General features: G+C 52.8%; 1 protein-coding gene across 1 annotated transcript in view; it reads left to right on the forward strand.

The window, feature by feature from the left end:
* The window catches only part of LOC141974368 (small ribosomal subunit protein uS3mA-like), a 40,031-nt gene extending 21,389 nt beyond the window's left edge, over positions 1–18,642 (forward strand). The window contains exons 2-3 of the mRNA XM_074934045.1: positions 16,745–16,874; positions 18,359–18,642. Of these exons, the coding sequence (XP_074790146.1) occupies positions 16,745–16,874; positions 18,359–18,642 (414 nt within the window). The remainder of the gene's footprint in view (positions 1–16,744; positions 16,875–18,358) is intronic.
* Positions 18,643–26,497: the final 7,855 nt, after the last annotated feature.

Consider the following 26,497-nt stretch of genomic DNA (forward strand, 5'->3'; position numbering starts at 1 on the left):
GGGCATGGTCTGCAAAGCAGAAAAGCCCCGCACAGGAAAAGGCTGCAGGCTGCAAGGGAAACAACTTCTCTCCGGTTTGTCTGCAAAACATCAGCTTTGGGCCACTCTGAGAACCCAGCAAAGTTAGTGTGGGGCCAGCGACCATGGGAGGGCAGGGCTCAATGACAGGCCAGCGCAGCAGGGGACAGGGCCTGTGCAGGGCAGGGCACAGTGGTAGAATGGGAAAGGGCCAGGGCAGGGCAGTGCCAACACAGGGGTAGGGGGCTGGGAGAGCTTGCCTTCTCTAGAACATCCCCCCATCCAGGGCATTCGCTGGCATGAGAACCTAGATGATGGACGGATGTGTATGAGGCTGGATGGACAGACAGATGCTAGCAGCCTCACCAAAAGGGCTCTGCACCCTACCTCCACCCCCTTTAGTCTTGCTACAGTTGAGACTTTGCTGGCTGGTTTTCCACACAAAGCTTGCAGCAGAACTGCCCAATACAGTAGTGACAACCCCAAAGGTTCAAAAATCATGAGTCAGGCTCACCAAAAATCCTGTGAGTGGCTTTAAAATCCTGAGACTGTGTAAAAAGACTGGGGGGGGGGTCTTTTTATTCGCCTTCTGCTGTTTGAGCCTTTAGGGTGCTCTGGGGTCTCATTTTAAAGCTTTCCCAATAGCCACAAGGACTAGACACTTAGGCCTGGTCTACAGTACGCGGTTATTTCGGAATTAGCCGAGTTACCTCGAAATAAAACTGGTTCCGTCCACACGACCAAACCAGTTTTTTCGATTTAAAGGGCTCTTTACTCTGATTTCTGTACTCCACCTTGGCAAGTGGAGTAGCGCTAAAATCGAGATCGCAGTTCCGGGTTACAGGTACTGTGGATACAATTCGACAATATTGGCCTCTGGGAGCTATCCCAGAATGCTCCCTTGTGGCTACTCTGGACAACAGTCTGAACTCCAGGTAGGCAGTAAAAGCCCAGGAAACTTTTGAACTTCCTGTTTGGTCACCATCAGCACAGGTGACCATCAGCACAGTCCACCATCACAGGCGACCATACAGAGTCCACCATCTCAAGAGACCAAGCAGTCCCGGATTCGCAGACGAGCTCCAGCATGGTCTGAATGGGAGGTACTGGATCTCATTGCATTTTGGGGAGATGAATCTGTTATGGCAGAACTACGGTCCAAAAAAAGGAATACAAATACGTACGCTGAAGTCTCCAGGGCCATGATGGAAAGAGGCTACTACAGGGACACAGAGCAGTGTCGTACAAAAATCAAGGAGCTCAGGCAAGTGTACCAAAAAGCCAGGGAGGCGAACGGGTGCTCTGGGTCACAGCTGCATACGTGCTGCTTCTACCGTGAGCTGCATGCAATTATGGGGCGTGACAACACCACTACCCGACCACTGTCCATGGACATCTGCAAAGGGGGAATAGCACGGAGCGAGGAGGATGAGTTTTTGGAGGACGAAGAGGAGGAGGAGGAGGAGGACAGTGTACAGGCGGCAAGTGGGGAATCTGTTTTCCCCCCTAGCCAGGAACTATTCTTAACGCTGGAGCCAATAGCCTCCCGCTACTCCCAAAGCATGCTCCCGGACCATGACCCTGGAGAAGGCACTTCTGGTGAGTGAGAGCTTGATCAGAGCCATGAGGTGGGGGGTGGAGGGAAACCCAGCCGCACTGGGCTGTTCACGTTTAGTTTAAAGGGCTCATCCCTGCTCAGAGCCTCCTTGGAGCCCCGCGGTGTGTGTGTATGTGGGGGGGGAGGGTGTTGTGTGAAGCAATCATCCCAGAGAGCCTGCAGGTTGCCTGCAAGCTGAATTCTGTTGCCTGGCCATTCTGTTGCCCGGCTTACTCACACCAATGTAGCAGGCACTTCAGTATAAGAGGCAAAATGAGACCTTGTACAGAAAGAACATGTGCTGTGTACTATGAATTGCCTGTTTCTCTGAGAAACAGCGTCCCCTTTGTTCTCTAAAATGTGTCTTTTAAAATACTACCCTCCCTTTTTCTCCTCCCGCAGCAGGTGCAAATGCTTCAACGCGGCCCCTATCTACTCCGTCCCAGAGGCTGGTCCAGATTAGAAGGCGGAAAAAATGAACTCGGGACGACATGTTTGCCAAGCTCGTGCAGTCCTCCCACACTGATAGGGCCCAGTTGAATGCGTGGAGGCAAACAATTGCGGAGTCATGTAAAGCATTACATAAATATGAAGAGAGGAGGGACGTGCGCGATGAGAGCAGGCAGGATGCTATGGTCAGGCTCATGTGGGAGCAAACTGACATGCTCCGCTGTATGGTGGATCTAATGCAGGAAAGGCAGCAAGATCACAGACTGCCGCTGCAGCCCCTGAATAACCGCCCTCCCTCCTCCCCAAGTTCCATAGCCTCCTAACCCAGATGCCCAAGAACACGGGGGTGGGGGGGGAGCTACGGGGACCCACACAGTCAACCCCAGAGGATTGCACAAGCAGCAGAAAACTGTCATATCCTAAATTTTAATTTGGTTTCCTGGACTTGTCCTTCCCTCCTCTTCCACCCCCCTAACCCAATACCCGCTCTCCCCCATCTAGCTTCTGATTTCTCTCAATGTTTTGTGCAACAAATAACAAAGAATGTTTTTTAAACAATTGTGACTTTATTTCCTTTCATATATATATAGGGGGCGGGTAACTTTAAGAGAAACAAACACAACTCTCACACCATACCCTGGCCAGTCATGAAACTAGCTTTCAAAGCTTCTCTGATGTGCAGCAAGCCCCGCTGCACTCTTCTAATTGCCCTGTTGTCTGGCTGTGCGAAACTGGCCACCAGGCGAGTTGCCTCAACCTCCCACCCTGCCATAAATGTCTCCCCCTTACTCTCACAGATATTGTGGAGCACACAACAAGCAGCAATTACAATTGGAATATTGGTTGTGCTGAGATCTATCCGAGTCAGTAAACTGCACCAGCGCACTTTCAAACGTCCAAACGTACACTCTACCACCATTCTGCACTTGCTCAGCCTATAGTTGAACTGCTCCTTACTACTGTTCAGGGTGCCTGTGTATGGCTTCATGAGCCATGGCATTAAGGGGTAGGCTGGGTTCCCGAGGATAACTATAGGCATTTCAACATCCCCAACAGTAATTTTCTGGTCTGGGAAGTAAGTTCCTTCCTGTAGCTGTTCAAACAGACCAGAGTTCCTGAAGATGCGAGTGTTATGCACCTTTCCCAGCCATCCCATGCTGATGTCGGTGACACATCCCTTGTGATCCACCAGTGCTTGCAGCACCATGGAAAAGTACCCCTGCAGTTTATGTACTGGCCGCCCTGGTGTTCCGGGGCCAAGATAGGGGTATGCATTCCGTCTATCGCCCTGTCGCAGTTAGGGAATCCCATTGCAGCAAAGCCATCCACTATGACCTGCACATTTCCCAGAGTCACTACCCTTGATAGCAGCAGCTCAGTGATTGCTTTGGCTACTTGCAGCACAGCAGCCCCCACAGTAGATTTCCCCACTCCAAGCTGATTCCCAACTGACCGGTAGCTGTCTGGCTTTGCAAGCTTCCAGAGGGCTATGGCCACTCGCTGCTCAACTGTGAGGGCTGCTCTCATTTTGGTGTCTTTGACCTTCAGGGCAGGGGAAAGCAAGTCACAAAGTTCCATGAAAGTGGCCCTACGCATACGAAAGTTTCTCAGTCACTGGGAATCATCCCATACCTGCAACACTATGTGGTCCCACCAGTCTGTGCTTGTTTCCCAGGCCCAGAATTGGCATTCCACAGCATGAACCGGACCCAACAGCACCATGATCTCCCAATCGCCACATGCCATGCCATCTGTGTCCATGTCCTCATCAGTATAGTAATTGCGCTGTCGTCGCTTCCTCACCTGGTTTTGCAGGTACTGCACATAATGCTGGATAATGCGCAAGGTATTTACAATGGTCAAAACTGCAGCGGGGATCTGTTCGGGCTCCATGCTTGCCGTGCTATGGCACCTTCATGGGTAATCCTGGAAAAAGGGCATGAAACGTAGGAGAGCAGAGTGGCAGCGGAAGCTGTGCTGTTTGGTTCATGGTAGCCGAATAGCGGCTGAAAATGGTTGTCTTCTGTGGCTTTCACGGAGGTGGGAACCCAGGACAGACAACATGGAGAAGCTCAGAAGCGTGGCAATAGCAGGAGAGAAGAGCTGGTGGTGGAAGCTGTGATTCTCGGTTCACGATGGCCAAGCAGAGTTGAGTTGGAGAGGTGGATTCATAGTAGCAGGAGAGCAGCGGTGCACCATCTGCTGAAAGCAGTATGGCGTCTGCACGCCAAAAAGGCGCGAAACGATTGTCTGCCATAGCTTTCTGACAACACACACCCAGAAACACCTGCGAGAATGTTTTTGCCCCACCATGCACTGGGAGCTTAACCCAGAATTCCAATGGGTGGCGGGGACTGCGGGAACTGTGGTTCCCAACTCCAACATTCGATGCTAGCCTTGGTACTGTGGATGCAATCTGCCGAATTCACGCGCTTTAGTGGGGACACAGAAGACCGAATGTATAAAATAGCTTCTGAAAATTCAAATAGAATAATTTTGAAATAATTTCGTACTGTGGACGTACCCTTACTGTTCTTTAAGAATGAAGGTTGAAATCATCACAGACCCACTTGACTCCAGGAGCTGGGGCTTTAAGGAAACTAATAATTATCATGAGACTCATGATGCAATCATGGGAGTTGGCAGGGGAGCACTGCATGTGGGGGGGAAGTGCTGATGCATAGATACTCCTCCCCTCACCCCCCGCAATGTTCCTCTGCGCCCTCCTAGGGACTGCGAGGGGGGTAGCGAGGAGCAACACCAAGTGCTCCCTGCATCCAGGTCACTTTCCCCAGCTGGACTGGGCTGTGCTGTGAGGCATCGGGAGCTGCTGCTCCCCTGCCCTCCCCGTACACAGCCCAGGTCGGGAAAGTGACCTGGATGTAGGGAGTTCCTCACTCTTCACAAAAGTCCTCTAGGGGTGTGCGGAGGAGCAGCGTTCAAGCGGGGGGAGTGAGCAGCAGGTCAGCTGCTCTGTGCATCCAGGTCAGTTTCCCCACATTGGTGCAGGAGGGGTACAGGGGTTGGGGCGAAGGGGGCCAGTTCATGGATTAGGGGTGCAGGAGGGGTGGGAGCCTGGGGAGCCCATGGGGACCAGGGGCAGTGGGAGGGCACCCACGGGTGTCAGGGGCAAGGGAGTGCGCCATGCCCACAGGGGCCAGGTGTGCCAAAATACAAGTTCACCCAGGGCACCATTTCCCCTAAGGCTGGCCCATATCTGCACAGTAATTTACTCTCACTGACCTTTCCCCATCACCCTGCTCTTGGCTTTCTGTCGTCCCCTCCATGGTTCCCTGGCTCTCCTACTCCACTGTTTCTGGCGCTGTAACTCTGGGACAGGCACTTGGAGATCATGGCATTGGCTTGGCCTGGATTAGACCCTGGCTGGGAGAGAGAAAGCTCTTATGCAAACAGAGGTATATCAAACCCTGGGTAATTTATGGCCCCCAGGTCGGAGGCCTTTGCACGGACTTGATCAGACTCCATAGAGAGCAAAACCCTGAGTGACTTCATAATGTACATACTGTAACAGCCCCACACTGGCACGGTGAGCAGGCCCCGGTAACCAGCTGGGGTCCTGGACTGGCCTTTGGATGTATTGTGCTGGATGGGGTGATGTGCACCCAGGATTTGGATCCCGTGGAGGGTGCTTACAGCAAGTCAGGGCGCAGCTCTCCCAGAAGCCGGTGGCCAGTCCTGCCTTTCTGAATTCAAACTGAAAGAGGTACAGAGAAGGGCTACTAGGATGATCCAAGGAATGGAAAACCTGTTTTATGAAAGGAGACTCAAGGAGCTTGGCTTGTTTAACCCAACCAAAAGAAGGCTGAGGGGAGATACGATTGCTCTCTATAAAAATATCAGAGGGATAAATACCAGGGAGGGAGAGGAATTATTTAAGCTCAGTACCAATGTGGACACAAGAACAAATGGCTATAAACTGGCCATCAGGAAGTTTAGACTTGAAAGTAGTTGGGGATTGGTCCTGCTTTGAGCAGGGGGTTGGACTAGATGACCTCCTGAGGTCCCTTCCAACCCTGATATTCTATGATTCTAGATGAAGGTTTCTAACCATCAGAGGAGTGAAGTTCTGGAGCAGCCTTCCAAGGGAAGCAGTGGGGGCAAGAGACATATCTGGCTTCAAGACTAAGCTTGATAAGTTTATGGCAGGGATGTTACGATGGGATAGCCTAATTTTGGCAATTAATTGATCTTTGACTATTAGCGGTAGATATGCCCAACGGCCTGTGATGGGATGTTAGATGGGGTGGGATCTGAGTTACTACAGAGAATTCTTTCCTGCGTGTCTGGCTGGTGAGCCTTGCCCACATGCTCAGGGTTTAGCTGATCACCATATTTGGGGTTGGGAAGGAATTTTCCTCCACGGCAGATTGGCAGAGGCCCTGGAGGTTTTTCACCTTTCTCTGCAGTGTGGAGGACGGGTCACTTGCTGGAGGATTCTCTGCACCTTGAAGTCTTTAAACCATGATTTGAGGACTTCAATAGCTCAGACATAATTTAGGGGTTTGTTACAGGAGTGGGTGGGTGAGATTCTGTGGCCTGCATTGTGCAGGAGGTCGGACTAGATGATCATAATGGTCCCTTCTGACCTTAAAGTCTGAGAGTCTATGACTCTCCCAGGACTGCTCACTTGGGCTGTAAGGAGTGATGGATACTTCAGCCCAAGAACGCAGGGGAAGCAAGTCAAAGGGGCCCATGGGGCAGGGCCAGGGCCAGATTAACCATTTGTGGGCCCACTGCCAAACTTATTTGTGGACTTACTTATGGGGGCAATGGAGCATGGTGCAGGGAGGTCAGTCCCCGAACCGAAGGGCTGGCCAGGGGCTATGGGGCATGACATGGCGGGGGTGGCCCCGCTCTGCCCAGCCCAGTGCAAGGGCACTGTTTACAAACCAGCAATCGCCAGAGATACCCTGGCCCACCCAGGCTTGTGCTGCCAGCATGACCCTTCCCCTTGGGGGCAGGCCCATGCCATGCCACACAACCCCTCTGCCCAACAGCCCCCAGACCTGCTATGCCGAGTGCTCCCCCACAGGCTCCCCACAAATGCACAGCGCCCTGCACACCACTACCCCTGCCCAGTGCCCCCCACCCACAGCCCCACCACTACTGCCAAGCACCCCCATAGCCCCCCACAACTGCCCAGCACCCCTCACAGAACCCCCACTCCCTAGCATCCCAAAACGCAGCTCTCCCCCACCCCCCACTGCCCTTCCCCACAGCTCCACCACCACAGCTACACAGCCCCCACACAGACCCCCCAACTGCCCAGTGCCCCCTCACAGCCCAGCACCCCACCACAGGCCCCTCCAGAGACCCACTCCCCTTGCCTGCCCCCCGGCCACACTCACCAGCCCTGCTGGAAGGTGACTGTGTCTGCCAGGCTGAGCTGGCAGTGCAGCTGAGGCCAGTCTGGTCCTGGGGTGGGGAATCGCTCTGGCCTCTCAGGAGCTGCGTGATCGTCCAGGCCAGGGCCTGCCCCAACCCCAGCCGGGCTCCCTCAGGACCAACTTGCCTGAAGGTAGGGTGACCAGGGCATTTGTCCCATTGGCAAGAGCAAATGAACAAATGTTGTGTATCAAAAAAGCTGGGTGTGACGGGTTGGATCACAGAAAACCCCTTGGGAACTGCCAACTGATGTGCTGAGACTACCTCTAAACCGTTTTCCCTGGCAGCTTGGGACTTCAATGCCCTGCCTGGTTTGAGCCAGACACCCTGGCCTGCTGCAAACACAGACCCAGGTCTGAACAACATCCTCCCCAAAAGCTGCAGGCTTAACTGAAAACAGCTTAAGAAGTGCTCCTATCTCCAACACTCAGATGCCCAGCTCCCAGTGGGGTCCAAACCCCAAATAAATTCATTTTACCCTGTATAAAGCTTATATATGGTAAACTCATAAATTGTTCATCCTCTATAACACTGATAGAGAAATATGCACAGCTGTTTGCCCCCCCCCCCCAGGTATTAACAGATACTCTGGGTTAATTAATAAGTAAAAAGTGATTTTATTAAATACAAAAAGTAGGATTTAAGTGGTTCCAAGTAATAACGGACAGAACAAAGTGAATTACCAAGCAAAATAAAATAAAACATGCAAGTCTAAACCTAACACAGTAAGAAAACTCAATACAGACAAAATCTCACCCTCAGAGATGTTTCAATAAGCTTCTATCACAGACCGGATGCCTTCCTAGTCTTTCCCCTGGTACAGCCTTTGTTCCAGCTCAGGTGGTAGGTAGGGGATTTCTCATGACTGACGCCCCCTTTGTTCTGTTCCACTCCCTTATATAGCTTTTGCACAAGGCGGGAATCCTTTGTCCCTCTCTGGGTTCCCACCCCTCCTTCTAAATGGAAAAGCACCAGGTTAAAGATGGATTCCAGTTCAGCTGCCATGAGCACATGTCACTGTAACACACACAGGTACACAGGAAGACTTACAAGTAAACAGAGCCATCTGTAGTCGATTGTCCTAGTTGATGGGAGCCATCAAGATTCCAAACCACCATTAATGGCCCACACTTTGCATAATTACAATAGGCCCTCAGACTTATATTTCATATTTCTAGTTTCAGATACAAGAGTGATACATTTATACAAATAGGATGACCGCACTCAGTAGATTATAAGCTTTGTAATGATACCTTACAAGAGACCTTTTGCGTGAAGCATATTCTAGTTATATTATATTCATACTCATTAGCGTATTTTCATAAAATCATATAGAATGCAATGTCATACTGGGTACACCCCCCTAGCGGGGCGTGCAGGAACATGGGATGGGGCAGCGATGTGAGGTCCTGGCAGTGGCTGGGGGGGGTCAGCGGAGCTCAGGGGGGTGGGGTCAGTCCTAGCCCCAGGCAGCAGTGCAAGGAGTTCGGGTGAGCCCTGGGCAGTGGCGTGCAGAGCTGGGAGCAGGGACAGAGGTCAGCCCCTGCCCCAGCCCTGGAGCAGTGGTGCACAGTTGTGGGGGGGCTCTCAGCCCCAACCTCGGCTCTGAGTAGCACAGGGCATGGATCTGATGGGGGGTCAGCCCTGGGTGGCGGTGATTCTGGCAAGTCCTGCGGGCCGCGGGGGCAGCTCGGGCGAGCCCCTGGCTGGTCAGTTAGGTTACCCTACCTGGAGGGACCCAGCCAACTGCCAAGTCCCCCCTGCCACTGCCCCCCTGCACTGGCTGAGACTGGCTTGACTTCTCCATCGGTCCCAGGCCACTCGGCTCCAGGGAGGCAGGCGGGGCCCCCACAGGTGGTGGGCAGCAGAGACTACCCAGAGCCAGAGCTGCACTGGGGTCCGACCAGCAGGTATAGAGGAGCCCTTGGCTGGCCTGCGAGCCACCAGGAGTGAGCGGTGGGCAGTGGGGAGGACCAGGGGGTGGAGAGGAGCCAGCGGGCTGGGGGCCCCAGGACGCAACACAGCAGAGCGGGCTGGACCGGGCTGGGCCGGGGGCCCTTTGAAGTCTGGGCCTGGCACCACTGTAAACCCAGTACTGAGCCTGGTCCAGGTCTGGGGCTGTGAGGAACAAGAGCAATAGAAATAATCACTGAGACTGATGGGCTGAGAAGTTGTATTCGGGGGCTGGGCTGCGGGAATCGTTCCCAGGGACTCACAGAGCAGAGGAGTTTCACCTCTTTCTATCTGGGGACTGTCCTGGATGCTCAGGCAGGCCAAGGCCTCGTCTCTGCGGTGGGCAGGCCTCGGAAGGGCACAGACCCTGCCTTGCGGCACCTGTGGGATGAACTACCCCTGCCACGGGCAGCACAAGAGCCCGGTGCCTTATTCACAGGGCAGAAGGGCCAGAAATGGGCAGGGTCCACGGCACTGTTCCCTCTAAGCGGTGCGTGTGTGCGCGCTCACAGATATTAAACCCCGCGTGCACTCCGGCTTCGGGGGGGGCTTTTTTTTTTTTTTGTGCTTCAGCGGCAACACTCCGGCTTTTTTAAAAATTAGAGGGAACATTGGTTCATGGGAGCCACAAGGTGTTTAGTAGCATAAAGGCCAGCAGGAGCTTAACCAAACCAAAGGACTGCGGCCCAGATCCTCAGGTTTTTAGGGGCTTGTCAGTGCTCCTGTTCTAGTGAAACACACTCCTGATGGCAGAGAGTCGGAGCTGGCCAAAACCACAGCATCGCCAGGCTGCTCTGTCTGCCTGCCTCAGTGGTCTCAGATCCCAGCTTTATGGACTGGGTGTGTCACTAGTTCCCCGGCTTTTTCTCTTGGATGAGTGTGAGGAAGAATGGTTCAGTGGTGCAGGGCCTCGCTTGGGTCTTGGGAGAGCCAAGTTCATTCCACTGCTCTACCCTCAAATCCTGTGTCCTTGGGCCAGTCACGCAGTTGCTTTGGGTCTCAGTCCCTGCTCTGTACAATTGGGGATAGGAGCACTGCCCTGCTCTCAGGGGTGTGTGAGGATAAAGCCATTACCAATTGTGAGGTGCTCAGACACTGCTGACGGAGACAAGGTCAGCCCTGGAGACAGAGGTGCCCAGAGGGATAGAGCTCACACAGCTGGGCCTTGGAGTAAGAATCTTAGGAGATCTCTTCCTGTCCGTGACCTTGGGCCAATCAGCTCACCCCTCTGTTCCCCAGACTCAACCACACAACAGGAATGAGGTTCTGATCCTGTTTAGGAGGTGCTGGTCAGGAGAATTAATTGGTTCAGACCTGCACACTCAACATGCTGCATCAGAGCCCCTCAGTGAGGCCTTGTGGATCAGGGGAAGTTAGGAGCCTAAATACTTTTGAGGATCTAGGTCTGTCTGCCTGAGACTGTAATAGCAGCTTCCCTTAAATCAGTTTAAAAGCCAATGTCACTAACCCCACGAGCAGATGCTCTTCTCTCCAGTTAAGAGGAGGCTTCTTTCAGTTTGGCTTAAATTGCTAAAACCTGGCGATAAACTGCATCCAAATAGGATGCTCTTAATCTGAAATAATAGAGTGTCCCCCCTCTCGAATTTGCAGGGAAATCACTGAGCTGTGAACTGCACTGAGTGAGTTCTTTTGGTGCAGGTGCATGGATCAGCTTTCATCTAGGCCTCAGGACACTGGGAGTTTTGCCTGCTCACAACTCTCTATCAGATGTTAAGTTAGCACCTAGCAAGGCCCGTCCCTTGAAGGCACTGGCTGATGCTTCTTCAGCTGGAGCTCCGCTGATTCTAGTCAGGCACAAGCCCTCAGCTGCTGCTGGTATTCATTTGATGTTAGTCCCCTGCTTGCCCTCAAGAGCCAAACAGGAAACGCTTTCAAGCACAAATCTTTGTCTGCACCCAGCAGGGGTTTCATTTCCGTTGAAACACTTTGAGGGTGGGGTTTCAAACAGGAAATGTCCCTTGAAAAACAAGGGTAAATTTTATTTTGCAAAAGTGGGGAAACATTTGTGCAAACCACACACCTGAAACCAAAAGCTCTAGCCAGTGTGCAAGCCCCAGAGACTGGCAGCTTCCCCTGTCCTGAGGCCCAGATCCTCAAAGGGATTTATGATCCCAAGTTTAATTGATTTCAATGAAAGTTAGGAGCCAGAATACCTCTGTGGATCTGGGCCTAAATCCTTGGGCTTGTTTAATATTTCTGCTGAAAAAAAAAGAGCAATGTACCATTTCAAACAAAGCACGGACACAGGGCATCCCAAGGGATGATGGACCCGGGTGCTTTCTGATGTGAATAGGGCTGGGACAGGGCAGGAAAGGAGGGATTGGGATTGCCACTGGGTTGAGTCTGTTTCACGTCTGTTAGGTACATGTAACTGACTTCAGTATTTTGAGAAGTCACTTTGCCTTCTCAACATGTTTAGGGGATTTATAATCTGAGCAAGTTAATCACTAGGATTTGTGTGACAATTTGTTCTTCAAAAGCAAATCGTCTCCACAGATCCTCACATGCCAACTGCCGGGTTCTGCCCTTCAGGCAAATGAGACTTGCCTTAAAGTCTGTTGTGGTTAGGACACAAGGCGGATCAAAACGGAGGTGACGTAGCACACTTGGCCAATGTTCATTCCTGGGACAGATGAGGGTGCAGCAGGTTAGGACTGAGGTTCCTCTGCGGAGCTTTGTGTGATGAGAGCCCAGGGCTGGGATAACAGGTCTGCAGGCTGGGATGGAGGGGCACTGGCAGAGCTGTGTGTAGAGAGCCCAGGGCTGGAATAGCAGGGGCCTGTGGGTTGGAACTCAGGGGTATCGGCAGAGCTGAGGATGGGGAGCGCAGAGTGGCTGCTGGGGCATTGGCAGAGCTTGGGGGGGGGCATGGATGGAACAGTGGGGGAGGGGGGCTGTGGGAAGACCAGGCTGGAATAGCAGGAGGCTGCAGAGCTGGGTGGGAGTAGCATGTACATCACCTGTCTGGGCTCTGCCTGATGCTCGCCCTGGGGTATTTGTCTGTCTCTTCACACGCACAATAGTCACTGAAAGTTGCTGCACCGAGGCTCTATGAGAGAAGTCAGGCCCAGTGTGGCAGGGCGAGGGCTGCAGGCAGAGAGGTGCTGCGCGTCTTCACACCATCACCGCTTTCAGACATAGCCACAGCCGGCCTTTGGTGCATCTGGTCTGATTCAAATTCCCAGCTCCCTGCAGTTCCTGAGAGGCACAGGACGAGTGGCTCCATCCAGCTCCATACAGAGCCAGGTGGTGCTGGGAACGTCTCCGGAGCTCTGAGTGGCAGGTGTCCAGCCTGCCTTGGAGAAATACAGCTAGAGAGAGTCACTCACCCGCGTTTCTCAGAGGGGCTCTGCAGAGCAATGGGCTCTGCGTTCCCAGCTCTGACCCAGGGCACGTCACTTGCTCTCTCTCTGCCGTGGTTCCCCACATGTGCAGTGGCGTGATAACGCTCCCTTTCTCCTCCGCTGTGCGTCATCTCCTTGGAACAGGGAGCGTGTATGCAGCGCCCGGCACCGGGGGGCTCTAAACCAGCCCAGTCCTTTGCAGAAGAGGAGAAGCTTTTGTGCTCATGCACTGACAGGACGGTGCATGAGCAGCTTTTGGTCTCTCTTGATTCATTTGCAGTCTAATTGCCACTCTCTCCTGGGGAACGCGGCATTTTTCTTTAACGAGGCTCCTCTGATCCCAGATTTCTTTCTTGTGATAATGATGCATCCCTGACTGTGCTCCACCATTAACAGCTTCCTGGGGGAGAGTGCTACAGGGGTGTTACTATTTTTATTTCATTTTCTCTTTCGTTGCCTAGGGGCCTCACACAGGGGCATTGCAGGTTTCATTCGTTGTCATTCTGGTCTTTAAGGGGCCAGTGGCCACATAACAAATGCAGACACTGTCAGTAGTTTTATGTTCCAGAGCAGACTTATGCCTCCAGTAGAGTTGGGCCAACCCCATGCTCAGGGTCCCCCGGGACTCTGGAAAGTGGGGGGTTGAAACCTGGCTCTGAGTTGAGCAGAACCTCCAAGCACGGGTGGGTTTACTCTGCCAGCACTTGGCTGCTAGTCAAACAAAGAAGATTACAAGGAGCTCAGGATGGAGCCAGATAGTCTGAGAAGGTCCCTCACAGCAGCCTTCCCATTGCTGTGTGCACAGCCACTCTCTGGGCGTAGTGATCACCCCCAGGCAGGGGATACCTTCACCTTCCCAGCTCCAGGCTCCATTTCCACTTGCCAGGCCCCTGCTCCCCTCCTGTTCCCACTTGCCTGGCCCCAGCCCTTGGCTGCATTTCCCAGAGATCACTCTGGAATGGCATACTCTTCTGGGCACCTCAGTGCCAGAAAAGAGTAAGAGGTTGCCCTTAATTCAGAGAAAAGCAACAACATAGTTCAGGGGCAGGATGCACTGATTGGCCAGTTGCTCAATTAAATGACAGCTTGGCACAAGATGATTGGTGCGGATTAGAATGAGGAAGGAGAGAATTCTTCAAGGTGGCACAAGGGGCTGACACAGGGAGCATGGGGATGTAATCAAGACAGGGACCATCAGTAAGAACTTCCCATCTGGGTGATGTGCTAGGGTGGGGGATGGTCTGCAGGGGCAGTTCTCATTGCTTGGCCCAGTGAAGTCTGGCATGGACAAAGCATGACCCAATGCACAGGAACGAGGGACCCTGCACTAGCAGGGGGTGGACAAGGGGGCTCCAGAGGTGTGTTTTGAATGACTCTCACGGCTCTTTTCCGTTCTAATACTTAATGGGTGAGACCGAGCTGAGTTAAGAATAGCACCAGATATCATAGAATCATAGAAGATTAGGGTTGGAAGAGATCTCAGGAGGTCATCTAGTCCAACCCCCTGCTCAAAGCAGGACCAACCCCAAATAAATCATCCCAGCCAGGGCTTTGTCAAGCCTGATCTTAAAAACCTCTCAGGATGGAGATTCTACTACCTCCCTAGGGAACCCATTCCGGTGCTTCACCACCCTCCTAGTGAAATAGTTTTTCCTAATATCCAACTTAGATCTCCCCCACTGCAACTTGAGACCATTGCTCCTTGTTCTGTCATCTGCCACCACTGAGAACAGCCAAGCTCCATCCTCTTTGGAACCCCCTTTCAGGTAGTTGAAAGCAGCTATCAGATCCCCCGTCACTCTTCTCTTCTGCAGACTAAATAAGCCCAGTCCCCTCAGCCTCTCCTCATAAGTCATGTGCCCCAGCCCCCTAATCATTTGTAAAAAGAAAAGGAGGACTTGTGGCACCTTAGAGACTAACCAATTTATTTGAGCATGGACTCATTTGTGTTGCCCTCCGCTGGACTCTCTCCAATTTGTCCACATCCTTTCTGTAGTGGGGGGCCCAAAGCTGGACACAATACTCCAGCTGTGGCCTCACCAGTGCCGAACAGAGGGGAATAATCACTTCCCTCGACCTGCTGGCAATGCTCCTACTAATGCAGCCCAATATGCCATTGGCCTTCTTGGCAACAAGGGCACACTCTTCACTCATATCCAGCTTCTCATCCACTGGAATCCCCGGGTCCTTTTCTGCAGAACTGCCACTTAGCCAGTTGGTCTCCAGCCTGTAGCGGTGCATGGGATTCTTCCATCCTAAGTGCAGGACTCTGCACTTGTCCTTGTTGAAACTCATCAGATTTCTTTTGGCCCAATCATCCAATTTGTCTAGGTCACTCTGGACCCTATCTCTACCCTCCAGTGTATCTATCTCTCCCCCCAGCTTAGTGTTATCCACGAACTTGCTGAGGGTGCAATCCATCCCGTCGTCCAGATCATGAATGAAGATATTGAACAAAACTGGCCCCAGGACCGACCCCTGGGGCACTCCGCTTGATACTGGCTGCTAACTAGACATTGAGCCATTGATCACTACCCGTTGAGCCCAACGATCTAGCCAGCTTTCTATCCACCTTATAGTCCATTCATCCAATCCATACGTTTTTAACTTGCTGGCAAGAATACTGTGGGAGACTGTATCAAAAGCTTTGCTGAAGTCAAGGTATATCACATCCACCACTTTCCCCATAGCCACAGTGCTAGTTATCTCATCATATTGCCCAAGAATAGCACCATAAATGCAAAGCTGCTTGAGTTCAAATAAAATGGGATCCTGATTGCTCTGGCCTCAGCTCTCCGTGTGTAAAATGGGGATAGCAATTCTTCCTGCCCGTCACCCTTCATCTGCCTTGTCTATTTAATCAGAAGCTGTGCAGGGCAGGGGCTGTCTCTCACTAAGAGCGTGCACAGCACCCAGCATGATGGGGCCCTGCTCTCCATTGGGACCCTGCTGTGCTGCCATAATGCGAATAATCAGTGGAGGCATCTCTCATTTTAGTTCGAGGTTTGCAAACCCAGAGCCCGGTGGCTGGATGAGCATAGAGGAATCTGCGAGTATCCCTTTAACTAGCCTGGGACCTCTCTAGTGAGCCTCCCTCTTCTAATGCAAAAGCCACCAGAACCTAACAGCAGAGGGCTTGCAAACTATGGAAAGGGAAGCTCCCCAGTTCCAATACACTACAATGGCTTTTTACACAGCCTAGTCCAGTGCGTGTGGCCTGGCTTTCTGAACTGGGATTTGTTGGTGGTGAATAGTCCTGCATCCCTTGAGCATCCAGAACTTCCAAAGCTTTGGGTGCCCAAAGAAGGCAATTCCAAACCCAGGGGTGCTGGAACAATTTGTATAGTGGGGGTGCTGAGAACCACTGACCCAAACTGTAAACCCTGGATATGATGGAAACCACTTCAAGCCAGGGGGTGTGGCAGCCCTCCCCGCCCAGTTTCAGCACCTCTGTCCAAACCAATTTGTGATGGTACTTTGAATGGACTGATCTGGAGGAAAGATCCCACTTACAGTGTAAGGCACCATGCAAATCATTAAATTATTAACATCTGAAAGCGTTCAGCCAGGGTCACCAGTCACCTCTCATTTCCCCAGCAGGTGCATGCCTGGCTATGAGTTGCAGTCACACGCTGCTGAGGAAACAGGAGGGTTCCCCAAACAGACGTGATGGCAACACTTAAAATCTGTGTGGGTTAAACAGTATTTCAGAGAGATTTCAGAGAGATCAGCTTTTTCTGGTTTCTATTAAACATGGAGCCGGGGTCTCTAATTCTGCCCAAACAGACAGATGATGAAAGAATATTACAAAATATTTTGTTTGAACTAAAATGATGTGAAGTTCGCTGGTGCTCTGGTTCCACTTTGGTTTCAGGACTATAAATAAACCAGCCTCTAGGTCACCCACCACAAGTCAGGACTCACTGAATTTCTGTGCTGCCCCCATTCGACATAGCAACCGTGTGAAAAGAAGAACCGGGCGGCCCGAGTGCGAGTCGGGAAAGGAGACAAGCCGGTGACGTACGAACAGGCCCACCCGCCCCACTATATTGCCCATCGCAAGGGCTGGCTCTCCCTGCACACCAGTGAGTGACCCGCCAGCTGCTGCCCTGGGGGTACCTGGGCTTCCCTGTCTCTCAGTGCCTGCCCTGCTCCCCACCATGCCTTCTGCCGGGAGAGGCTGGGACTGGAGTAGCCAGGAGCTCCCCTCCAGCCAGTGCTCCTGCCCCACTCCCCACAGTGCCCCCTGCTGGGAGAGGCAGTTATGCTTATAAGAAGCACACAGGATCTTTTTCAGAGGAAAGAGCAATACACCCTGTTTATTAAAAATGCAACAATTAGCATATGCATTTACACACACACACACACACACAGAGTCTTGGCAGGATGAACCCAAAGTTTCATGGCCAGGCCCCCTGTTTCCATAGTGATTTTCCCATCATGCTGTAATCAGTTGTTTTTTGACGAGTGCTTGTTTTCTTACATTGTTTTTTTATTTTTATTTTTTATTAAGTCTTTTAAAAGGTTACCCCATTCTGGTTTTAATCACAGCTATCTGGTCCCCATTGATAGGTGCCGGTCTTATTTTTAAAGTCGTCAATCTGCCCTTCTCTGACATAGGCGTATTGCAGCTTCCTGGTGCCCTGACATCTCAGTTTTCCCCTAAAACATCTGGTTCAGCGTTGGCCTTTACACTTATTTCTTAACACACATGTTCCTCATTTACACACAACACAGAATTAATTTACACAAAGCATTTAAACAAAAACATCAAATTGCAATGCAAAAAACCCCAAGTCATTGCATTTTACTTATTTTAAAATACTAAACCTACAACAAAATGGTAACCCTAAAAGGTCTGTTACTGCCTTAAAATCAGCTCCGATACAAATTCTGGCTGATGCATCTTTACCAATGGCCCATTAGGCCATTCCTTTCTGCTTTCAAAAAGAATAGCTGGCAAAATATAGTCAAATCATACATCAATAAATGTAATACATGCTACATTATTATTTTTTATTTTAAATTATACAAATTGCAAACATAAAATCCTATACAACAAGGCCAGGGCTGGAAAAGCCAGGAGCTCCCGCACAGCCAGCATTCCTGCCCCACCCCCCCAGAGCGCCCCCTGCTGGGAGAGGCACCCCCCCCCCCACAGCCAGTGTTCCTGCATTGCTCCCTACAGCGCCCCCTGCTGGGAGAGGCCGGGGCTGGACTAGCTGGGAGCTCCCCCCACAATCAGTGCTCCTGCCCCGCTCCCCACAACATCCCCTGTTGTGTGGCCCCTCTGACTTAACAAAAGGGGGTGAGGGATCTTCAACCTGGGCATGGGCCGTTCTCCCTCCCCGAGCTCTTTTCCAGGCATGGGGGAGGGGAGGGAGCAGGAGTCCCTGTCCCCCGGCAGATGTGTGTTCCGTGGCCAGATCCTGATGCAGTGCCTGGCCGGACACCCAGGCAGCCCCCTGCTCTGGCTGGTGCTGCTCGTACCATCTCTTAAAGGTGCCCTGTGGGCATGGGGCACCTGGCGCTGTCCCCTCACCCCCCCGCTGCCCTGTCTGCCCTGCAGGTAACCTGGATGGGGAGGGCGGGGCGGCCGAGCGCACCGTGCAGGACGTCTTCATCCGCAAGTTCATCTACGGCACCTTCCACGGCTGCCTGGCCAACAAGATTGTGCTGAAGCATCGCGCCAACGTGCTGGTCGTCTGCGCCGTCTTCCTGCAGCGACTGCCGCCCTACAAGTTCTACTTCCTGGTGGGCTACACCGAGACGCTGCTCTCCTTCTTCTACAAGTGCCCCGTCCGGCTGGAAGTGCAGACCCTGCCCAAGAAGGTCATCTACAAGTACTTATAGCCCCTGGGCGAGGCCTGCCCCCCGGCAGCCGGGCACCCCACCTCTCCCCTGGGCTAGTCTGTGCGTGACTCAGGTCACCTGCTGTCCTGTCTCTCACTGGCCCATTGTGGGGCAGGACACCCACGCTCCACATGGGCCCGAGGAGGCCGTGGACCTGTGGGTGGTGGCCGTGGGGTGCTCTGGTGTGGGTGTTACCGAGGCTCTGGACGTAGCAGTGGCCCGGCCCAGCAATGGGGAATAAAAGCACTCTGGTCCCTGTGTCCATCTCTGGAGTCACCGTAGCCCAATTCCTCCCAGCTTGGTCCCGGGGCGGTCAAAGTGTGGGCCTGGGAGCATGGGTAGCAGGTCGCATAGGTTTAGGGAGGCTGTGCCTCCCCAAACTGCCAGACATGGCCTTGACAAATTAGAGGATTGGGCCAAAAGAAATCTGATGAGGTCCAACAGGACAAGTGCAGAGTCCTGCACTTAGGACGGAAGAATCCCATGCACCGCTACAGACTAGGGACCGAATGGCTCGGCAGCAGTTCTGCAGAGAAGGACCTAGGGGTTACAGTGGATGAGAAGCTGGATATGAGTCAACAGTGTGCCCTTGTTGCCAAGAAGGCCAATGGCATTTTGGGATGTATAAGTAGGGGCATTGCCAGCAGATGGAGGGACGTGATCGTTCCCCTCTATTTGACATTGGTGAGGCCTCATCTGGAGTACTGTGTCCAGTTTTGGGCTCCACGCTACAAGAAGGATGTGGACAAATTGGAGAGAGTCCAGCGGAGGGCAACAAAAATGATTAGGGGACTGGAACACATGACTTATGAGGAGAGGCTGAGGGAACTGGGATTGTTTAGTCTGCAGAAGAGAAGAACGAGGGGGGATTTGATAGCTGCTTTCAAAGGGGGTTCCAAAGAGGATGGATCTAGACTGTTCTCAGTGGTAGCAGATGACAGAACGAGGAGTAATGGTCTCAAGTTGCAGTGGGTGAGGTCTAGGTTGGATATTAGGAAACACTATTTCACCAAGAGGGTGGTGAAGCACTGGAATGGGTTCCCTAGGGAGGTGGTGGAATCTCCTTCCTTTGTGGTTTTTAAGGTCAGGCTTGACAAAGCCCTGGCTGGGATGCTTTAGTTGGGGATTGGTCCTGCTGTGAGCAGGGGGCTGGACTAGATGACCTCCTGAGGTCCTTTCCAATCCTGATATTCTATGATTCTAAGAGGACAGGTTAGCCAGTGGTCAGGGTGTGAGCCCACCAACGGCCAGTTTCCTGCTCTGCTGTAGACTTCCTGTGAGCCCTGGGGCAAGTCACTTGGGGACAGGGATGTAAAGGTATTTAGGAGCCTCACATCGACTGAAGGTGATGGCTTTAGACTCTGTCTCTGGCCATCCTCCATGCAGTGGGGGGAATATCACTGCCCTACCGCCCAGGCTCTCCAGGTGCTCAGAGGTTATGGTGATGGGGCCATATAAGTATCTTTCACAGACAGAAACAAGGGAGACCAATAGCTCCATGGCTAAGGCACTGCCCCAGGTGCGGGGGGTGGGGGCCATGGATTGAATCGGGCAGAGAAGGGCTGTGAACTAGTGTGTAGCCCAATGGGCTATTGACTATTCTGAGAGCTTGCTCTTGACCTTCCTGCTGAATGCTCTGTCGTAACAGACACTTTCCTGCAAAAAGTTTTGGTTTTGACAAATCAGCATTTTCCAAAACAATTCCCCAGCAGCTCCAGGTGACTTCCCCAAGGACACGTCACTGGGGGATCAGGCTGAGTAACACAGGGTCCTGGCTCCTGGGCCTGTGGTCAGATCTCTAGACCATGCAGCCTAGTTTGCCTCATGATGCTATGACGGGCAGCCAAGGAGTCTCCCACACTAGAGGTATCTAACCCAGAGCACAGAGGCATGAACATGGGTCAGGATCCAGCCTTATGTCTTAGTGCTCTTCAGATTCTACCCTGGCACCGAGTGATGGGCAAACTTCCCGGTGGTTCCAGCCAGGGAAGCAGCCCCATGTTCATTTGCTCTGATGTCTCAGGCCTGGAGAACTGGGCTAAAAGTCTTGTTGGAAGGGATTCTGAGGGACTGTTTGGGGTAGGGGAAGCTGGGGACAGCATGGACCTACGGGTAGGCTACAGGACTGGGCTGCAACAGACTTGGGTTCTAGCCCCACACCAGCTGTGCTACCCTTGGTTAGTTATCTCTACTTTCTGTATCCTGACTTCCTTGTCCACCTTTCTGTCTGTTTACACTGTAAGCCCTTTGGCACAGGGGGCTGTGCAGCACTCCGCCAGGGGGGCCCTGATCTCTCTGGGGAAGTGTTGTTTGCTACCTAGAAGACAATCATAATTCAGCAGCCCTTGATACCTGACTTTCCAGTATTTACTGGGCAGTACACAGAGCAGGATGCTGTGACCATCACACGTGGCTGGGCCAGGGCAGGATCTCGAGGGACCCCCAGATCACATGGAGAAAACCCTTTCTGGGATGTCAAGTTAATTTCCAGGCTTTATCTAGCACCATCAATTCAAAACACAGGAGCAAAATCTCCAGCTGCTTCCCCTTCATGCAGCATCAGGATCCATAAACTCCAAAACAAACACGAGACTCAGCCTAGCAGCCTCTACTGGGCAGCTCCTCTCTGCACAGCTCCCCAGCTTGTCACCCCATTCCAGCCTCTCAGCCTCTCCAGCCCCCGATGCACTTGAGCACCTCAGGTGCAGTTAGGAAGCCCAGAGCATTCCCAGCTGGGATTCTCAATTCCAGCAGCACTGCTGTGATTAATCCCGAAATCCTTGCTCTGCCATGCTCTTGCTCAGCAGGGCTGGGGATGTGGTGACTAGTGCCCGGAGCAGCTGGTCATGAAATGCCTCCTCCTGGATTATTGGGACAGGGAACCTTGATATGAAATACTCCATTGCAAGGGTTTGATGCAGATCATTGGCAGCACAGGACAGGAGCTGGCTACTCCAGGCACAGCCAGCCTGGTACTTATGCGCTAGGATCACTCTCTTCTGGACAGAGCCTGCAGAGAAGCTGGCTCCAGGGGACACAGGCTGGGAGCTGAACAAAGAGAATAGCACCTAGCTCTTTTCACCCAGAGATCTCAAAGCTCTTTAGCAAGAGACTCACTATCATTATCCCTATTCTACAGGTAGAGAAACTGAAGCACTGCAAGAGAAGTGACGCCAGGTCTCCCCGTGGCAAAGCTAGGAAGTGAACCCAGGTCTTCTGAGTCCCAGTCTAGTGTCCAACCCAACCCATCTGGCCTCCCTGTGCTCACCCTGAGAACCGAAGGCTGGGTGGGGAAGTGGCTTTGGGCTGGGGTGATTTAGGCCGGAGGACAGGGGAGTGTATGGAGAAAGCAGGCCCCAGAGCTAGGCTGAGGCCCTGCTGGGATGCTGGAGTTCTAGCTGGAGTCACCCGTCCGAGGCTTTCCTGCGGTGGCTCTTGTAGAGTCTCGGGGTTAACAGGACTTGTACATCCTGGGTGAAGTGCAGCCTGTGCAGGTGGCCAGCCTGAGGCCACTGTACCTGTGAATCATGGTAGCTCCCGGGAGCCCCTGGCCTGGACAGGTCCTGCTGTGCCAGGCGCTGTACAAACACAGCCAGTAGGTGAACACAGCCAGGCAAGGGAACAGAGGCGACTGGTCAGCATGGCAGGCCGTGAGCTCAGCACAGCAGCAGTGGAGCCGTTGTCTAGTGGTTTGTAGGTGTCCCGGCAAAGGAGAGATCTTTAGGGGGACAAGGAAGTGGCTCTGTGGGTGTCTGTGAGGAGCTCCTCCTCCAGGGCAGGAGGAAGAGCTGGGAAAGGTGTTGTTTGAAAGTCACAGTGAAGTCCAGCTATGCCTGAGGGCCGGTGGGCCGTGTGCTCGTTCTGCGCAGGGATGCCCGTCATCTGCAGTGAACAAATCCAGGAAGGAGTCAATACGCTGAATGTCTAATGAGGACTTGTGGCACCTTAGAGACTAACCCATTTATCTGAGCATAAGCTTTCGTGGGCTACAGCTCACTTCATCGGATGCATTCAATGTAGCTCACGAAAGCTTATGCTCAAATAAATTTGTTAGTCTCTAAGGTGCCGCAAGTCCTCCTTTTCTTTTTGCGGATACAGACTAACAGGGCTGCTACTCTGAAACCTGTCATGAATGTCTAATGGCTCTCAGCTGACCTGATCTCCCTGCTGTTGGGCAGGATGGAGAGCCATAGCCCAGGCCCCATCACATCACCCTCTGCCCTCGGGCAGTAAATGTTGATTTCTTCTGCCTGGCACCCACTGTGTTTCCCACCTCTGACTGTGATGGAGTTTTCACACAAACAGCTGCTCTTGGGATACTTCAGGCCTTTCCCTTCCAGATCCCTTGGGAAGTAGGAAGGGCAAAGGGAGCCAAAAACTGAACAGGAAACACACCAGAAATCACTGGAGTCTTTCGAAGGGTTGTCTCTGCCTGTTTTCCCACCCACACAGCAGCCATAGGCTCCTTGGGAATGACTTTTATTTCCGAGTCCAGGAAACAACAAGAAGGAACAAAGGTAAAGTCACCAGGGGAGAGTGCAGTGTGTTTGAGGGGCCATAAAATGCTGCAGCAGCTCGGAGCAAAATGACCTCTCAATTTAAAGGTGCTGGACATGGCTTAATAGCCACATTGATCATAATTTCAGGGTTTGGATGAAGGTTCACCCACTTCTTATTTGATCCAAGCTGGTCCATGTGTTCTAACTGTGTTGGTGATGGATGAATAAGTAGGAGCCACTGTGTTTGGATGGTAGCTCCTGTGATATGTGCATTGATAGTCGGTGAAAATAGCTCTCAGTGGGGAACTGCTCCGCAGTGGAGATGAGGGCTGGCCCAGGCGAGTGTCACCTCTCGAGAGCTGGCTAGAGCAGCCTTCAGAACTGCCTTAGTTTGCACCCCCGATGCAATCGCCCATTGCAGCAGCAGGGAATCACCAATGCGAGACCACCCTGGCCACACTTCCTCTCACCCCTGGCTCTGCTCCTGACAGGAAGGCCCCCTGCACCAGTGCTGTTCACCAGGGGGTGGGAGTAGGTAACAAGGATTTAGATCCAGCGAGCTCTGGTTCAGGAGAGGAAAGTGTCTCACCCTGGAAATCCCCGGGCTGGAGAGCTGAATCGTCCCCTGCCTGCGCTTGCTGAGCTAATGCCCCATTGCAGCCATGTAAGAAACCACTGCACTGCGCAATTCAAACTGTGCAGGTAAAAATTCAGGCCGTGCTCTTGTCTAGTGATAAACACAAATGCTGGCCTCCGGCCTGTGGGGAAACCTGCCCAGGAGGGAAGAGCAGCAGAGCTGTCGGAGGCCTAGCTGCACTCCCCATGCCAGGGCCTTTGCAGAAGTCCTGCAGAGTGTGTCTACGCTGCCCACTAAGCCTGGGCCCTGCATCAGGTTGGAGCTCAAGCCCCTCTTCTGTTCACACACAAATCAGCCTGACTCAGGTCAGCAGGACCCAGGTCCTAGGACCCTGCTAGTGGGGTGAGTCTCACTGTGACTCAGGTCCAAGCCCAGTCACACTGCAGTATGGATGCAGCTCAAGCCACAGACCTGAGTCGGGAGGTCTGCGCAGTGCAGTGTGGACGTATTAACAGCTGTGAGACCCAGGTCCAGCCATAGTAAGTCCAGTTGTACAATACAGTGTGGATGCTCAAGCGTGGGCTAGGAAACCCCAAGTCAGCAAGCCCGGTCCCACAGATCCGGGTTTAATGCAGTGTAAACATACCTGAGCCTCCCTGGAGATACTCTGGAGCCTTCATGCTGCTCCTTGTCCCTCCCTTTCCTTCATGCAGCCCTTCTCCCTAAGCAGCCAGGGCAATGTCCGCTTCTAAGCCAATGCCCATTCTCCAAGAGGGTGCCGGGGCAGAGCTGAAGTTACTGCAGCATTGAGCAGCATGGACCCATTTCTGCGCAGTTCTGAGGGGAGGTAGCACCGCAGGGCCCCTAACACCTCCCTGCGCTCATCAGCCATGACCAGACCCTGGGATCCAGGCTCAATCTCTGCCTTCGGTAACACAGGACAAATCTGCAGAGATCATAGGCTTTAAAGCCAGAAGGGGGCCATCTGTGATGAGGGATAGCTCAGTGGTTTGAGCATTGGCGTGCTAAACCCAAGGTTGTGAGTTCAATCCTTGAGGAGGCCATTTGGGGCAAAAATTGGGTCCTGCTTTGAGCAGGGGTTTGGACTAGATGACCTCCTGAGGTCCCTTCCAACCCTGGTATTCTATGATTCTATGATGAGACAGCAGCTGAGCTGGCTATTAACATTAGGTGAGCTGCAGCCAAACCTCTGACTCCTGACTTCATGGCTCAGGCCCATCCAGTGGCCCTGCTTATCCAGATGGCTCCAGTCCTCAGCATTGACCTCTCAGTCCACAGATGCTGTCTTGGAACCTGAGAAGAGCTGTCTGCTGGTGGGCTTTGGCTCAGCCCCTTCTTTGTTGGCACATGGTGCATTTGTCAAAGGGAGCTAGGCTGTGATATCCTCTCTGGGTCTGACCAGCGTGTAAGCAGGCAGCTCTTCCAATCACAGTCACCATAATCACACACACCTGGAATCACAGAGCACTTCACAACACCCTGGGAAAGCAGCTCAGTAGGTTATTATCTCCATTTTACAGATCAGGAAACTGAGGCAATCCCAAAGCTGGGATTTTCAAAGGCACCAAATAGAGCCTGGGCCCAAATCGCAGGGACCAAATTCCACCCTTAGAGACACTGGAGTTAAACACAGCATGTCTCTGAGAGTGGGTGCCTTACTCCTCTAGGTCCCTTTGAAAATCCCAGCCTAGGTGACTTAACCCTAGAAGGCTGCTCTGATCTGCAGCGTGGGCTGAGCTGCCCCCCAAGAGCCCCGGACTACAGGAGGGCATTGCCTCCTTCCTTGATGCCTGCACCACACTCAGCAACAGCAGGGCTGGATCAGGAGGATCTGCTTGCTACGCTCGCTGGCCCTGTGGAGCAGGAGCTGTGTGAGAACCCTGCAACAACCATCTCTGCTGAGCCCCTTGCAGGGGGTGTGGTGTGTCCTCGGAAATGGACTGAAACCTGCCAATTCATTTTCCGCAGACCAATAATGAGGCACCCAAGGATAACAGCTTTCAACGTCGTCCCACCTGGGCTGGATTCAGATCAGTGACCCTGCGACTCAGGGTTCCCAGTCACAACCCCCAAGCCCTCCCGTCCCTCCTTTCGATGAGCTGAAGTCCCAGATGCTGGCACAGATGGTCTGTCCTTGTAGAACCCACGGGTGGAGACGTGTTCATCGTAATCAGTGCCCGGGGGCAGTGATGGATGCGATGGAGACCCACAGGACCCTGCTGTCCCATCAGGCGGGAGAGGGTGGAGTAATCCAAGCCAATACATGACCCAGGCAGAAGTGTGTGGGCTGAGATGTGGCCCAAAGCTGTCAGCGATTTCCAGGGCAGCTGATACTCTCATTGGTGAAAGGAGGGTTGTTGCAGAAAGGACACAGAAAGAAATCCCACTCCTCGGGGAAAGCAAGGCAGCCTCCAGCAGCTCTGGCTGCTTCCTGGGGGCACCGCATCTCCTGGCAATAGCACATCAGCTGCACTGCTCCGCTCTATCCCCCACATTAGCCAAACAATGCCTGTTTCCTTTGGAGTCCTTCCAGACAAAGCGGGAGTTCAGGGTGAGCTCTGGGCAAAAGGCCCTGGCCTCGCATACTCTGACAGTCACGCTCTCATTTGAGCTGAAATCCACTTGGTTCCCAACCTGGAGAAACTTGAACAAACTTGTCAATGTATTTTGAAACAGAGAGTGACCCTAGGACCACAGGTTTCCAGGGAGATGGAGCCTCCGAGTCAGCTAGCCATCCCTCTGCAGAGTCGCAGGAAAG

The sequence above is a fragment of the Natator depressus genome, chromosome 18 (assembly GCF_965152275.1).
Source record: "Natator depressus isolate rNatDep1 chromosome 18, rNatDep2.hap1, whole genome shotgun sequence".
In the NCBI taxonomy this organism is placed as follows: Eukaryota; Metazoa; Chordata; order Testudines; family Cheloniidae; genus Natator; species Natator depressus.